A 17,297-nucleotide genomic window follows, 5' to 3' on the forward strand; every position below is an offset into this window, starting at 1 on the left:
TGAGCCTTCTCTTCCTGGGCTGAGCTGCCGTGCATCTTAGCTATTTAAACACTCTTCATTTCTCTCTAATTCTCAGTGTAACACTGGCTACTTAACACTCAGGCTTTATTCAGTGTGAAACCGAAGCCCTGAGACCTATAAAGTAATGATTATTCTGGCTTTAAAAGCCCAGCATCACTTTGTATGAATATATAAAGCATGAAATGGATTAAAAGGTGAAGGCCACAGGCAGTCTTTGTGCGTCTTTTAAGTCTAACTAAGAGTGAAAACAAAGAACTCTGATGTTGATTTAGGCAAACCTTTAGAGATCTGTCTAATTATAGCAATGCAGGCTGTGAGCACATGTGGACTCTATTAAATCGCACGGCTGACCAGTGGCCGTGCTTTTAGCAGGTTCAGAGTTCACAGTTGTCCTGAATTAGCCGTCCTCTTTCAGACAAGACCCCTACACCGGCTCCACTTGTGCCCGCCCCTTAATGGTCTTTTCCCGCAACTTCACACATAATATTTCAGATTTATTGACTATTAGTTATGCTACCATGCCAGTAGCGGTTCCGTTTAGCAGAAAAAGGAAAAACCTGAATAACAGAGTAATTGGTTAGGGGTCCAAAAAGGATGCAAATTGTGTAAATATAAAATTGTGTTCGACTTATTTTCAGTTGGAAACATTCAGCATTAATTGTAGTAGTATGTATTTAAAGTCAACCTAAAACCGCCTTACTTCAACTTGTGTGTTTTCTTTTTTAAGTCTTTGTTTGACAAATAATGCATATCAAGTTTGTGATTTTTTTGTTTTGACTGATATTTTAGATAAACATTTGGATATTGTTATGGAAATATATATTTTTTACTATTGTTACATATTGTATTTTTAGCAGGATTTTGCACATTTGAAGATTTGTCTTAGTTGAACTTAAAGTTTCAATAGTTTTTCCACATAAATAAATCATATTAATCTCAGAGAGACTGTGCTTGTGTCAGTAAAATCAATGTGTTGACAAGCACACTGAAAGAAATATTCAATAAAAAACATTTTTTTTCCTGGCAGATCAAGGTATTTTTATTTCTCTTTCTGGGATCCACAGTTCCTCTTCCGTGCAGAGATCGTGCTGATAAAGTTATAATTGGCTTTGGTTGGTGGGATGTTTACTGCGCTAGTCATTAAAAGTATCCAAGAATAGTGAATTAGGAGTCTGTTAATTCTGAAAACAAACAGTGTGTGACTGAATCAGATTTTTATTTGATCCCGGCAATTGATCTCAAACCAATGACGGTAGAATATTTTCATTTATTATTCTTTCTGTGCCACATATTCAAGGTGAGGTGCTACAATGCAGCTTACATCTTTATTTTCAGATGCTCTCTCTCACATCACAGCCTAATTCCTTCTATTCTCCTCCTCTCTGCCTCTCGCTACTTTGCTGACACCGTGTACCCATACATTCCTAGCCTTCATACATTTGATCATTTGTATTCCCAATCAAGGGGGGAATTTACAGCGTACACTCCTACTTCCTGTATTTCAAGCCTGCATTTGGAGGTTTACAAATGAATGAGGGGGTTGAGGTTGTGTCTGCGCGCCTCTCCTGAGATCACCTGGCACACTTAATCAAACATCGCGGCTTTAATTTGGTGTTCAGTTTCCGATGCTCCCAGAAAACAACATCTACATCATCATATACAACAGAGTACAGCCGACAGCAGGCAAACACTCGCAGATGCACAGACACACACACACCTACACATTGACGGCCAGGAACATTCGTCAATGACATTCAGATTTAGCTCAGGAGTAAACTTTTGCTACTCACATATTTTTTTGTATGTCCACCGGATTCTTCCATTCTTAGTTTAGATACAGCCAAGAGTGTTTGATTTCAGAGTTGACTTCCCAATATGTCGGAGCCACCTACAGTAAAGCCCCTCACATGCTGCTCTAACTAGATGTTAGCTCAGTGTGGGGAATGTGGTCGCTCCACCTCGGTTACATACTGTACTTTACCAGAAACAGCCTCAATGACTACAACAGATAATAATGAGCTCCAAAGTATTTCATTTTCACGTTGTTTATTAAGGCTGTGCTTCACTAACTGCGAATGTCCGTATCTGCTCATTTTAAACATTATTTTACAGGTTACGATTGTTTTAATGGCGCTGAACTGTGCTCACACCCTCTCTCTGCAGTGTTACAGCCCCTCATTTACTCATGTGGAGTTTAAAAGCTGCACTTCATTTTCACATACTCGTTCTGCAGGCGGTTCACTACGGATTAGGAGTCAAAAAGAGAGAGCAGCATCACCCACTGCGTTAGTTATTGAAGTGAGAGATGACATTTAGCTGTAGTTAATTATGTATGCAAAACTCAGCCGCTCAGCTGCTATAAGAGGTCAGCTCGACAAAGTAACCCCACACCGGGGAGAGTCTCATGGCAATGAGATAGCCCTATTAAAACACACACGCATACAGACACACACACACACACACACACACACACACACACACACACACACACACACACACACACACACACACACACACACACACACACACACACACACACACACACACACACAAAGAATGTTCTCCCCCTTGCTTTCTGACTCTTTTTCAATTCGCCTGACTAATGTATTGTATTGCATGCCGCAAATCAAAATACTGAATTACTTAGAATTATATATCTCACTAGGTGCCTTAATTGCTGATCAAATGTAGTCTTTCATATTTATCCATTTAAACTTTGATAAATTATGTTCAGAATATTTGTTTTCTTACCAAAGACTAGAAGTTAATGATTTTATGTGTTAAGTTAAGAATAATTGTAGTTAACTCTACCCCAATTAACTCAAATGTATTCCTTTAATTTTGCAATATACCGTAGGTCTGAAAAAGATGTAATTAAATAAAAAGAAATACCAATCATTTATTTGAAATTTTAATAATTATTTCATGGCTTGCAACTAACATCCTCAATATGTTCATGTATGTGTGAGTGTTTGCCGGTTCTCCGTGTGTCTTTGTTCAGATTTGTGTGCGTTTGTGTGTGTGTTTTCTGTGTACGTGTGTGTGTGTGTACAGTTCAGACTGCAGCACATCAAAAGAAAGTGGGAGATTTTCATAACTATTTTTTTTCTTTGTAGTTCTTTAATTGCGTCCCCATGGCTTTCTTTCCCTGGACAGAATCTTAAACAAAACATTTTTTTGTGAGAAGAAAAACCCAACTTTTTTTTTAACAACAGACAAGTGTCAGGGTCGTTATTTAGGAGGATTTTTTTATGCTCTTGTGAACATTTAGAGGGAAATCTAAATATATATTCAGTGATTTGTGAATAACTTGTTTTTCTTTCACTTGCCTTTTTTTCATTTACTCAACAATAAATATAATTCTGACAGTCAGACTCTTACCTTTTGTAAGGGTTCTTTTTGTTTTTTAACTTGAAATCATTGAGAAAACAATATTGATATGCCCAAAAGCTAATTAACATCAATGAGCAGGTTTTATATGTTGTGTGGTCTGACTGAGTGTCTGGAAAAACGCTGTATGAATGCAGTCCATTTACCAATTTATGAGCCTTTTGTTTTGGCATAATTTTAGTTTTCAAATATAATTATTTCATAAGGTCGTCAACAGAATACAGCAGTAATTGTTCTTGATCAAAGAAAATGAGAGGTGAATGTGTTTGCTGTTAACATTATTTTATTATTTATATATTGTGTTGGTGTACATTTAGAAAATATACAGTACCTGCATACATTGTGTATGTAGAGAGTAGGATAGGAGTTAGGGTCCTCGGCGGGATGTGTGTGTTCTCATGGTCCCTGCCTGACTATAAGTCTTAATACCGCTGTAGGTGACACCAGGCACCGCGTGCATCCATGTGTACACATATTTGGACTCACACACACATATCCCCACAGATGCCTGGTGTCACCTACAGCCGTATCATCCCTTACAGCCAGACAGGGATCATCATTGCACCTGCTAATTACCATCTCCAGCTGGAGAGTTAAATGGAGATCTGTTCTATGTCTGACCTTTGACCCCCTGCTCTTTATGTGACGCACTTCAAACCCTGTTTGGGGCTGGCTGGGCTGGGCCTTAATGAGGCCCCATGTCTGCCCTCTGTGGGCTGTGCGCCTTGGATGCCCCACTTTCATCCCCGACCATCTTCCCTTGATGTAAATTGAAAAGATCACAGCTATGGGGAGAAGACCTGTACTGGAAAGGCCTCTCTGCATAGATTATGAATATCATAACTCAACAGTTTTTTTCTCCCTCCCCCCTCCAACCACCCACTCCCCCCCTGCCACCCCTTCCCTGTACAATGCTATAGTTCTAATTGGACCCAATGGGGGACTCTCTGCCTTTGATCTCATCACCGCCACTGTGACTTTACACTAAAAAATGTCACTGCCAAATAGGGTTATCACCTGTAGAGCCTGGCCTTCCTCTGATGCCTGTACGCATCTCGTTAGCTTCACTCAAACTGTAAAAGTTAATTAGTTTGACAGAGCCATTACCGTAGAGGCATACCTGATGATTGTGGCGTAGGCGCCATATTCAATATCCAATTACTAAACACACATTTATTTTTTGTCTCAGATATGTGAAAGAGCACACCATGGACTGGGCTTCCTTTTTCTGTTAGCAAAACGATATTCTGGTATTTGTCATGCACTTCTACTAAGTTAGTTATATGTGATATTGAATAATCATTTGACTGAAGAAGAGTATTTTGCACCATGGCTAATCTCACTCGATGAATGAAAGTGAAACTTTGAACTTATTGCTTTATCATCCGTTTTCTATGGGTAAAATAACACAAGTGATTGTGTCCCAACCTCATTAAAACGTGTTTGCCACTGCAGTGCTCTCACCCGTTCAAAGCTGCTGTACAAAACTCTGTGTGCACAGTAAACTCTGCTATCCCGTCATCTCTGACAGTCTTTGGGGTATGCCTCCCCCACTTAGACTGACATTGTGTTCGCTTTGATTCCCCCCTCCTAAAAAAAAGACAGTTTAATGATTTGTGAGGATGAGAAAAAATCTGTGAAAACGCACATAAACATGAAATATTAATTCCAGAAAAGGCTTTACATAAACATAAAAGCATTTAGCACAATGAGTGAATATGGAGATGGCACTTGTTAATTTAACCGTGATAAACTTGGTGTTTGATGCCTCGGAGCATTTGCAATGGCAGCGCGGGGACGTTGTGGAGAGTGAGAAAGCCCAGGGGAGAGGAATCCACGCTGTTCGCTTTGTCTTTGTCCCACTTTAAGACTGCCACTCTCTCCGTCTCGCTTTCTCTCAGACTCTGTTTCTTTCTGCCTGTCCTCTGAATGAGCTGTTCTCACACTTTTCTTCTCCTCCCCGAAGTTTTCCAGATAGGCTAATTGCAGATGCCAGACCACGATATCCCTCTAACGCTGTGGCTACACAGCATGATATATATGGCCACCTCTGATTGAAGCAGACCTGATCAAAATGGTTTTCCAATACAGAAGAACTGGGGTTATAAAATGGTAGACACAACTTCAAATGTTCTACTGCTTTCATCCTTTCTTACATCTCTTCGAGCCCACCAATACTGTTACAGTACAAACATTGGCAGCATTAAAAACGCATAATATCGACAGAAAGAAGGAGTCGTAAATGTTATCTGCAGCCTTACAGAGGCGGAAAGGCTAGACAATTAGTCCACAGATATCTAACACACTCTGAACACAGAACATCCAGAGGACACACACCACAAAAAGAAAAGAGGTGATTGAATGGACCGATGAAATATGCAGTGCAGTATCCAATCGAATAGGCAGACTGCTAACCAAAAATGTAAATTAACATTGGGCCTTTCAATTTCATACACACCTTTATCAGTGCTTCATGACTTTCTCGCCAACATATTAAGAATGCAGAGGGAAGTAAGACATTAGAACGTCGATAATCTGCCCTGTTGTAGTGCCCATGAGCAGGACACTCTTTTCTGTTGATGTCCCTCTTCTGAGTTCTATATAGAGAGTTTAAGCATCGATTGAGCCACGCTTTGGAAATTATATGATAATAAACACTGTAGAAATTCACCATCCAAAGTTTTTCAGTGAGGATCTACAATGAATCTTTTTTTTCACTAATTGAAGTTGCAGGTTAAACTTTATTAAATCATATTTCTTTAACATTACGATCCAAGCCAGTTCTTCATTGCAGTGCAACCCAATCAACCGTTGTGCTTTTGTGCTAAGCTGGCACAGCCCACACAGAGTGCAGCAGTTCCTCGCTTTCTACCTCCTCCTCCTCCTCCTTCGCCTCCTCCTCGCTCTGCCACAACACAGTCAGACTACTGCTGAGCAGGTGAGGAGAGCCTCTTGACAACTTCCTTCCCGGACTCCCCAGGGCCCGCTGGCCAGGGTGAATCTTTTGTCATCCTAAAACAAGCTCGGGCCTGCTACTCCTCCACTCTCGCCTGGAGTCCTGGAGACAGAGCCAAGAGAGGGGGAAATAATTAAAGACATTTTATGTCAAGTATCCCTTTCAAGAAGGAGTTTTTGGAGAGCCAACAGAGGAGGGGAGAACCAGAGGAGAAGAGTAGGAAATGGAGGTAGAAGTGGAAAGTCAAAAAGGTGATGAAGAGGAAGAAGGGGGTGGCAGCATGGGAGAGAGTGTGAGGGAGGAAGAGCAAAATATGAGTTTCCATTTCCTCTCTGCTGTCCCCTCCCTCTCGCCGCCCCCCGTCCTCTGCTCAATTAGCAAAGCAGCAGGTGCTCCCAGCAGCACAACAGAGAAGCTAGCAGGAAAGGCTGAAGGCTTTTCTTTTTTTTTCTTTCCTTTTTTGGGATGACCTGCAAATGTGATACTTCACACCCAGAATGGGCTAGCTGTTTCTTCCACCAATTTCAGAGGTGATAATTTAACTTTTACCCCTCCATCTCTCCCTCCGTCATCCCACTTCTCTTTCCCTTTCCCTCCCTTTCTCTCTTTATGTTTTCCACCAGGTGTCCTCTCTGAAGAGCAAACTGAAGAAGCAGTCGACAGCAACAGGAAGTGGTGTGGCAAGGTCCTTCCTGAGATCGCAGGCCGCTCTGTTTGGATCCTACCGAGACGCCCTCAGATATAAGCCTGTAAGGATCCAGTGTCTTTGTTCACTAACGGTCACCTTGTCTTATCACTTTACTGTGCCATATTGGAGCCTCAAATTATTCGGTTTAGATATATGCTATGTTACTATCAAACCCAAAGTCTGATGCATACATCGAGTTTCCTGGTTTATACTGTAGGGATCAGCTAAGGTAAATCACAAAACAAACCTATCTTTTACCCCCCTTTCCCTAGTTGTATCTAGGCACACAGAAATAGATGGAACTAGGATTTTGTTTGCTTTTTATAAAGACAATTTCTCTTAAAAACTACCAGGAGTCAACATGCAATTCCATTTGCATCTTTTGTACTGAGATGGCACCAAACATCAGTGCAGTCCACTGCCAATATCAAGGCAGCATTCACAGGATCCTTGGATGATCCAATTTCAATGGGTTCTCCTCTTGCCCATGCTCCATTCTAGCACCTAGTTTCATTATTGGGCCAGTTATTTTTGCCCTAATCCCGCTAAAAACAAAGCAAGCCAATATCATAACCTCCTTGGCTGATGTAACAACCATTTTACAAAAATGAAAATGCACTGGCTTGGTAACATATGAAAAAATCTTTTGATTAAAGAATTGGTATAAAGATTGTATTTTCACTCACAAGCACAAATATCTCTTCAGTAGCGACCAGTTTGGAAGAGTAATTTGAATTTGACTGGGTTATGGTTAGACTGGGGCAGTTTTGACTGAAGGTAAAAGGTGTATTTTTTAGCTGGAGTGAGAGCTAAGGTGGGCCTGTCGGAGACAGTGAAATGTCAAAGGAGCTGAAAAGAGTCAGGACGTTCCTTTGAAGATCCCTTTTAGCCACCGTTGGTGTTTTACTAAGCCCCTCTTACATTTCTTTTCTAGATCTTTTCTGCTTATCAAGTCTGAGTCAGAGCAGAGCAAACTACAGCATGTCCTGTTTGTCAAATAGCAAAGCCTTTGTTCCTTTGGCTTTGAGATTAATTGGACTTTGTGGACTCCCGGAGTCAAGATGCTACATTATTGATGCTGTCTCTCTTTTCTCTGTATACAGACAGTATACGAACAAACTGCCTCCCCTCTGACACAAGCACTGAGACTCAGCGTATGTGTGTGATTGTGTATGTGTGAGCACAACATGCAGTCATTTCTCAGTTCACTCACGCTCACACAGTTTTTTTTTTAAGACAGGATCTGAATAAAAGCCATGGCGTTATCATGCATGCACAAACTGCACATCTGCGTTCATGGAGATACTGATGATACTCGCTTCGCTCTGATATTTGTTGAATATCAGTCTGCTAGTGATTGTTCTGAGCGCTGTGGTTCACAGGCCCATATGCCCCGACAGAAGGAGGGGTGTGGATGTTTTGTCGGAGTCTTGCTGAGTTGTAAATGAAACAATACTGGAAAATGAAAATGAGTTGAGAAGCAATCAGCTGATTAGAACAGCATTTCTTAGGTCATCAATTTCAGCTCACGTTGATGCATCCCCAGGTGCCTCTCACCACCTCGGAGCAGCACACGTGTCTGGCAAAAAGATCCTGAAATAGCAGTTCAAATTAGTTTTCACCACCGTTGATGATGCCAAGTCAGGTGTGTGGGTGCGCATAATCCGGTGGTGTGGGCTTGTTACTGTTCAGTGGCAGAATTAGCTAAAGTTTAACTCAAGTGGGCATCAAACTAGTTCATATCATCCCACCATGTGTGAAATAGTAAGTGTGACCTGCACAAGAACAACTCTTTCAAACAGCTGTATGAATAAAGAGCTCAGTTTAAATCTTTAACCCTGTAATGTTTACACTTGATAATGTCTAAAGTTAACATTTTAGTTTTATCTTATAAAGGTTTTTGTAGTATTACGCTTAAATGTTTTCTTTTTCTTTTAACTGTATTTATGTATAAACTAACACACCAAATAAAATTCTTTGTACGTTAAAACCTGGTTGGCAAAAAACGTATTCAGATTCTGATAATCTAATAAAAATAGATATGAATTTGCCAAAATGCACAGTGCAATAATTATATGTGCGTGTAGATTAAAGTGTCCACATACCCTAGTTTTTTAAACTCCTTCACAGTAAATTATATTTAATAATTATGTTTTCATAAATTTCTTGGACGCTTTCTGCGACTTCAGTTCCCCCTAGGTCTGAACAATCTTCCACAGAGAACTGCCCACTTGTTCTGGCACGTTGAACACATCTGCTACATGATGAGCTTCTGTTTTTTCTATAATTGTTTTTATGTAATGGCTTCCTAAATCTTCAATCTTTTATATAACGTACACATTCCTTAGGTTGATGTCAGGATAAGTACAAAACAATAGACACACTTGTAGCTGATTTTGAACACTTAGTTTTGAATAGGTTATTAAAATGTATCAATTTTTTGCGTGTCTCTAAAGTATTACTTCTGTTTTCTTTGAGTGTTTTAAAAAGAGTTTCAGTTATTGCATTTCCATTCTTAAACACATACAGGTGCTCATTGGTGAGCCTGGCACAGTACCTGGTGCTAATATTCATAGTGTAGAAATTCACAGCAGTAAGTCAATTCAAACATGGTTAAGGTGCATAGTACTATTTCAGTTATACCAGAGAAAACAGCCTTTTGGTAGAGGCCAGTGTAGAGTGTGACGCATAAATGATGCAACAAAATCAAGTCTGGAGCCCTTATTTAAAATCAAAACACCATTTGTCACACAATTCATGTGTAATGTGTTTATTAACCTCGATATGACACACATGAATGGCAAATGACCCTTCTCTTGAGGAGGCCTTCAACCCTTACCCTTTTTGTTTGAGTGCCCTTGTATTTATACTATGGAGGTACTATTTTAAGTACATGTTGGCCTCTATTAATGCGGTTAAAATACCAGCCCAGCCTCATGTTGTTTCTCTAGATTACCTTTGATCCACTGAATCAACGTTATTGGATACATGCAGTTCAGACATTATTTTACACTTTAACTTGAATTTGTAATAGACTTTTTTGTGCTGGTTGACCTTGGTTTAAGAGATTCAATGAGTGTTGTTCTTTTCCTTGAGTCGTTTTGACCAGTTTTTAGATTATTCAAGCAGCAGTATCAGTTGGGGTTCGGCCACAACATTGTTGAATGCTATGTTGAGTGCTGTAAACACACCCAGCGTTAGAGTTGACTCTGGAAGTTTATCGGTAGAATCATGCAGCATTCTTTTCAGTGTTCAGCTGCCGCATGGTCCGTGGCTGTAGCACCCAGATAGAAATGGCAAAGCTGATTAAACTACAACAAGCTTCTTTCAACTCGGCTTTTACAAGAGAACACGCCTTAAAAACTTTTAGTGATGTAAGTGGAGCAGTATTCCTGTGATGTAATTTGGGCCACTTGTACAGTATCATGCGCCCATCCTGGAAAATGGGATTAATCTCCAGTGTTGTTAAGTTGTTTTTATGTGTCACAATGTGCTCGTAGCCCGGAACAGACAAAAGCACATTTTCTTTACACCCGAAGAATTTAGAGCATCGTAGAAATATGTGAGAATTATGTTAATTATGAGAAAACAAGAATTTGATATGACTGTAGGGCTGTGTGTGATTGGCCCGCAGTGGTTCTGCTCCCATCCTCCGTGTATATAGCTCACAGGCCAACACACATGATGTAAGAAAAAGAAATAATGTGTTCATGTTGAGTACTGGGGAGTTTACTGGGACATTGTCTTCTCGTCCGGGGGAGATCGTCTGTGCTCTTCCATGGGAACTGTTTTAAAAAGGACTGTTTTTTTTTCTTCTAATACTCTTCTTCCTCCTGCTTGATCATTCCTCTTTCCTTCCGGTCTCTTGTTTTGAATTATTTTCTGTTTAAGCCCCACTTAGCTCACTAATAAAGACAATCAATTGAAATACTCCCTGGTTTTAAGAAGACTTTTTACAATATGTAATGGAAGGTGGTATTGTCTTAGTGCTGTGAATCACATTATAAACCACTTTGTTTATTTTGGACCCCCTGCATTTCAAAGCACCAAACTCATCTGCCTTGTGGCTCATTTTCTGAACGATGTAAACATGTTGGACAACAGAGTGGTTCAAGGAAAAGTGAGCCAAAAATGATTATTTATTAACATTTTTACCATTAATGTTAATAAGTGATGTTCTCCTCAGGGGGAGCCCATCACTTTCTGTGAGGAGAGCTTTGCAAACCATCGATCCAGCACCATGAAAAGCTTCCTGTCCATGGCGGTCAACCTGCAGCTCTTCAAACAGGTACAATTTCCTGTCTGAGTTTGTGTTTGTGTGTGTGGGGTTTGGTCAGTTTCTTTACACCAGCATTAAAAGTACTACGTGAAGCTTATATTGCCATGTGTGAATGGACTGTAATGCAACTTTGAAACAGCCTTGTGGACTGAATTCAATTTGGTAGAATTTTTCTCGTCCTTAGATCATTATTATAAAATCTGCTGTCATCTACATGGTTACATTGACAGATGCTCTACTTTTCTCTTTAAGCTAAAGGCAAGCACAAAAATATAAATAACATAAATTATTTTTTATTTAGAATGGTGAACTTTTTCATTTTGACAGTTGTCTCCCACCAATACTTGTGCTGATCAAACAGACAACTGGGTAAAGTTAGCATTAAGCATTTTGACAGTTCAGTTTTTTAAAGTTAAGAGAAAAGACAAAGAGGCCTTGGGTTAGAGACGGCTATTGACTAGCTATATACTTTCAACACACTCCGTTATGTCTTCATGTTCCGTTTGCTCAATTTTGACTGGAGTACAAAAATAACCACGATTACTCATGCGTGGTAAATGTATTTTTACTGTATAACACCTTATTAATGTTATATTCTGCATCGAACCCTGTAAAAGCAATATGTGGCCCGAATTGTCCCTTGCTGTGTGTGTGTGTGTGTGTGTGTGTGTGTGTGTGTGTGTGTGTGTGTGTGTGTGTGTGTGTGTGTGTGTGTGTGTGTGTGTGTGTGTGTGTGTGTGTGTGTGTGTGTGTGTGTGTGTGTGTGTGTGTGTGTGTGTGTGTGTGTGTGTGTGTGTGCACATATCCTTTATTCATGTGTGTTTACATGAGTTTCCCTTAAAATCACTTCACTCATGTATACTTAATGTTTCCCCCCCTATCCCTTCAGCAATACTAAACTTAACTGAGCCTGAGCCGAGTGGAAGGACACCTCTGGCTTCGAAGAAAATTTCCTCTCACCCCTTGAATTTTTCTTTGTGCTCTCTGACCCGTGATAGCAGTGTGATTTACCCCCGAGAGTTACAGCACAGAGGCCCTCAATCAGTCTTTTGTTTCTCCGGACACTCTGCCCCATCTATAATTTTCCCAGGCCGAGCAGATAGCGAACAGCAGTTCAAAGCATCCTCCCGGGCTGGCTCCTGCCTCCGCGGTAGCATTGGGAAACAGGCCCTTATCTCCTCCTCCTCCTCTCCAGCACGGGGGATGGGGTGTGCTTATCTCCTCCACTCCTCTTTCGAATAAGTGAGGGAGGCCAGCGGTCCGCCCAAGCTCTGCTGTGGCCATGACCCACATCCGCTCGCAAACTTGCATGACAACAGACATGCACACATTCATTTTCCATACATAAATAAACAAACTGGGACTGGGACAACACTATAATACAGCTAAAATATATTGTCTTCCTTGTCAGAATATCTTACATTTTTGTATAGCCATAAGTAGGACCTCTCTCCTTTTTGAGTTCCCCCCCCAAAAGTAAACATGAAAAGCATTTGTTGTGTAATAGAGTTTAATGCTGTGTATTGTGGATTGTAATGCATTAACAATAGGAGCGAAGATTTAGCTTTTACAGTGGCAAACTATTTAACATTTCATTTAGTTAGTGAATATGCTTTTTTCAGTAGGACTGTTGACAGAGGATAGTGTAAGCAAAACAGGTTGTGTTGCTCAAGCAGCTAATCATTAGCGTGGGACTAGACAGAAAACACAACCAATACATTGTATTCAATTATATATATCATGTATTCAATTGCACACAACGGCATTTAAAGTGTGGGATTTGTCACTGTCGCCTTTATGTCAACGATAATGGGTCAAACTTGAGCCAAATTGAAACCATATTATTGGAATTGGTGGACCACAACACACGTTACACACACAAGGCCAAGCACACACGCATAATGCTGAGGTGTTACCTGAGTTTGAGGTGTTACCGTTTCAGCAGGAAATTGCTTTTCTACAGGTGATTTTGTTTTCATTCCTTGTAAAGCAGCTCTTTTGCTTCACAAGTAGTTCCAGTTTTATAGAGGTAACAGTGGTTCATGCAAATTCAGCAAAACATTAGTAATACTTCTGGAGCTGAATAGCAAAGTGGACAGAGAGACTATTGTGTGCTGTCATATGTCATTAAAGGCCATCAATTACATTCAACCCCTTTTAAAATCTAACAAATGATTTACTTTTATTTAAGAACACCTTTTTAATAACTACATTGTAAATGTTGAGGGCATTTGAGTTGGGTGCTTAGGGAGTGAAAAGCAGAAACAATTTATCTTGTGCCCCTCTGAAATATAGACACCAAGCCAATCCTAAATAAATACACACACCTCTTAAAATGTTGCAGTTTCACCTTCTTACACACTTTTGTTCTGTTCCTGTTTCCTATGTGCTCGGTCCACCAGCCCGTCTCTGTTCAGAACAGAACAAGTGGGAGAAGTCTTCTAAAAGAATGCGGGGGAAAACCTGTCGACATTAACCTGCTTCCTATCAACCATCCGCAGCTCCTACACACTCACAAGCGCGCACACACACACACACACACACACACACACACACACACACACACACACACACACACACACACACACACACACACACACACACACACACTGTCATTCACATCTGTGTGTTGTGCTAGCAGAGACTGATTCAATGAAGTATCTTCCTCTTATTGACAAAACTAAGCCTTACACAGTTTTATTGAGTCTGTGGGGGGACCTGCAGTCTGATAATTTACTGCCAGGAGCCTTTGTAGACAATGTGCGTCCCATCAATCAATAATCATCCGTCATTCTCCGTGTGATGAATGCAATTGCAGAGCCATTTATTGAAAGCTGGAAAGGTGTGTCCTGTAAAACCAAATTATCTGATTTAAAATCTGATGGTGTAGTTGCTGTATCCCCTCCAGTTCAGAAGACTTCATATCTCAGGCTTTATAGAAAATTGTTTTTGTAATAAATGGGAGAGATGCACATCCATATTCAAGCTATGGGCTGTAAAAGTCACTGCTGCTATTGACTGATAGATGCTGCCTCCTTTACTGTAAAGACATAGTTACAGAAAGCATGTTCTTTAAATAGAGAATCAGCTCATTTAAATGTTTCTCTTACTGTTTATTAGGAATGTTTGTGTGTTTTGATAGTTATCATCTGCTTAAGGGATATTTTTCTTTTTCTTTTGGCCTCCTTCCTTGTGGCCAAATTTGGATTTCCAACCTCCAGTAACTTGCAAAGATTGTGGCGAGCTGTAAACCCAAATCCAACCTATGTCCCTGAGTATCTACAGTTTATGGGATAAAATTCCAAATCGCAAAAATAACATTGCGTTTAGGCTCCCCTTGTATGTCTCTGTAAATGAACCCCTGTACACTCCTAATCCCCATTTCTGGCTCAGCAATTCCATAGTTTAAATAAATGTAGACCACTGTGACCGACCGGAGAGTGAGTCACTGCGCTGGCAGCCAGATGGAATAACTCTCCCTCTGCAACGGGAAGCAAGATGACATGTAGACATGAGGAGACCAGGATTCACCTCAAGTGTTAAACTCAGTGTGCCTTTATTTATTTGTATTTTGTTTGGTAAAAGTTAAAAAGTAGTGTTAATTATTAATAATTGTCTTTAAAAGTGTGCTATATTTTTCTGAATGAGGCTGCCCTGATGTGGCCCCACCCTAAAATGTATCTCTTTAAAAGAGCTTCTTTATTTTGGGATTCCCTCTCTTAACAAAGCCAATTAGCCTTTGGGTTGTGTTCTTGTGTTTGTGTAGGTGCACATGTGCAAGAGTTTTTTTTTATGTGTCTGTTTGTTGTGTGGTTGAGGGTGTGTGGTGATCACAGTCTGCCATTGTTGAGTAATGTCCAATTAAGGCCCACAGTGAGGCAGGTAATCTGGCTGGGGTGTGTGGAGGGAGACAAGGGGGGAGATAAGTGGAAGCTTTGGCTGGGTGATGATTCGGGTTGATTATCTTCACTAATTAGGCCAGCCAAGTGGAGCAGTGGTTGAAACCTGCAGTCTCACCTCTCATTAAAATGATCTAATGATGAGTCTGTGGCTCTTCTGACCAGAGGAGCGGGTGGCCGTGTCGCTCGCTAGTTAGCATTCTGTCCCTGAGGACACGCGCCCTAAAACAACCTACACTGTTGTTGTATTCTGGACACAGGCGCAGAGCTGGGAGAAGGATTACTGCAGTGATTCTCTTCCAATATGTTGTTGACAAGTATAAAAAAAGAATAGTGTAGCATTTGTTGTTGATCTTGAAATTGCAAACGCCTGCTTGAAAGGTAGGAGGTGTTGATTGGTTATTAATGTAATTATCAGTCAAGAAAAGTTTTTAACCATAAATCCAAATTATATTTATACCTTAATTATCTTTGAATGATACAATTGCTAATTGTAAAATAGTTTTTCATCATACATATACACAAATAAACTCTGAAGAGGTTAAAGAGATGGATAAAGTTTAGGGTTAAACATAATGATTTATAAGAAATCAACACATAAAAACTGCTAGAGCGTTTCTTTCCAGCACTTCTGCAGACCTTGGCCCCACAACTTGATAATAAAAGAAAGGTATGATTGTGCAGCTGCTATTTATTTATTTTTTTTTTGTTAGGCTAGAATCTTGCCAAGATAAGCCCAAGGATTTCACTGGGCTAAACTGATTGTATTATTTCCACTCAGTGATGTGCTGATGTTATAAGCGATGGGACAGGAAACTAACAGGAACTCAGGGTCACTGTGGTTAGATTTAGCTAATAGAAAACAGTGCTGCATATGTGTGACTGAGTGATCTACATCCACATAAATGTTCTGTGTTACGAAAGATGATGTACAACAAAAAGAAAAATACAAATGCAAAGGGACATAAAAAAATTGGAGGCTGCAACAGTGCCAAAATGTCATGAGCCTAAATGATTTCAAACATTGTTTAAAACGATTTTTTGACTTTGATTAGTTTTTCATTTGCCCTTATTCGGTTTCTTTCAACACTCAAAATGTACTTTTTATGCTTTATTGTTTTTTATTGAAATGCTGTTGATTTTTGAATTGTGCTAATTACAAATGTTAGGCGTTATAGATGTGCGTGACCGCTTGTACTAGCTTAACATTTTACATGGGTTTGTGACTATGCTCCTGAAATGTGTAGCTGTCGTGGCTGTTGGGTCCATATTTATGACATGGACTTTTATGCGCTCCATGTTACAAAGGGAGGAAATGAAACTTCCTCATGTCTCAGACAGTGTGCAGCATGTAGTCTGCTGCCCTAATCCCTCACCTGCTCCACATTAACAAATCCATATTACCTTCAAGCCACCTAATCTTGGGATGTAGTTTCTGTCAGGTAGGATTAATAACACCCCACTGTGGCCTGAGTGTTTGAATCTATGTGTATGTTTTTTTTCTATCTGTCTAAGTGTAGAAAACACATACCCAACCACCCCCCCCCCCCCCTTTCCCCCTCCCGTCTTTAATAAGCACGTTGTTATTTATGGTTGTAGTTCATCGACGGACGGCTGGCCAAATTGAACGCAGGCCGCGGCTTCTCGGACGTGTTTGAAGAAGAGATCACAGAGGGGGGCTTCTGTGGAAGTGAGTAGTGCTAGACGTGTCTATCAATTAGTCACGTTATATTTATTTGCCATATTTTATGTTATAGACTGTAGTATTGTGCTAAAGTAAGATTATAAAGCAGTGAACACAACCAGGAGAAATCTTTAAAGAAAAAGGCACTAAGCGCCTTTAACTGCCTTCATAAAATTCATCTGTCTTAAAAAACTCTAAAACAATGATGAACTGGTTGAAACCCTTATAAACTGATTCAAAAGATGGCCACAGAAAGAATATTTCATGGTCTAGTGTAGTGTTTGTGTATATTTTTTATAACTTGTTCATTTTGAAACATCTGTTTCTGAACTCCTTATGTTTTAAGTTAGGCTGTTTTAGTTTCTCATGAACATGCCTGT

At 40.1% G+C, this 17,297-nt stretch overlaps 1 protein-coding gene across 4 annotated transcripts in view; it reads left to right on the top strand.

Annotated features, from left to right (window-relative positions):
* The window catches only part of dennd1b (DENN/MADD domain containing 1B), a 99,531-nt gene that overhangs the window by 65,091 nt on the left and 17,143 nt on the right, over nucleotides 1-17,297 (top strand). For all 4 annotated transcript variants that reach the window (XM_063890936.1, XM_063890938.1, XM_063890940.1 and 1 more), the window contains 3 exons: nucleotides 6,991-7,116; nucleotides 11,242-11,343; nucleotides 16,833-16,923. In XM_063890936.1, the coding sequence (XP_063747006.1) occupies nucleotides 6,991-7,116; nucleotides 11,242-11,343; nucleotides 16,833-16,923 (319 nt within the window). The remainder of the gene's footprint in view (nucleotides 1-6,990; nucleotides 7,117-11,241; nucleotides 11,344-16,832; nucleotides 16,924-17,297) is intronic.

Source organism: Eleginops maclovinus, chromosome 9, assembly GCF_036324505.1.
Source record: "Eleginops maclovinus isolate JMC-PN-2008 ecotype Puerto Natales chromosome 9, JC_Emac_rtc_rv5, whole genome shotgun sequence".
Classification (NCBI taxonomy): domain Eukaryota; kingdom Metazoa; phylum Chordata; class Actinopteri; order Perciformes; family Eleginopidae; genus Eleginops; species Eleginops maclovinus.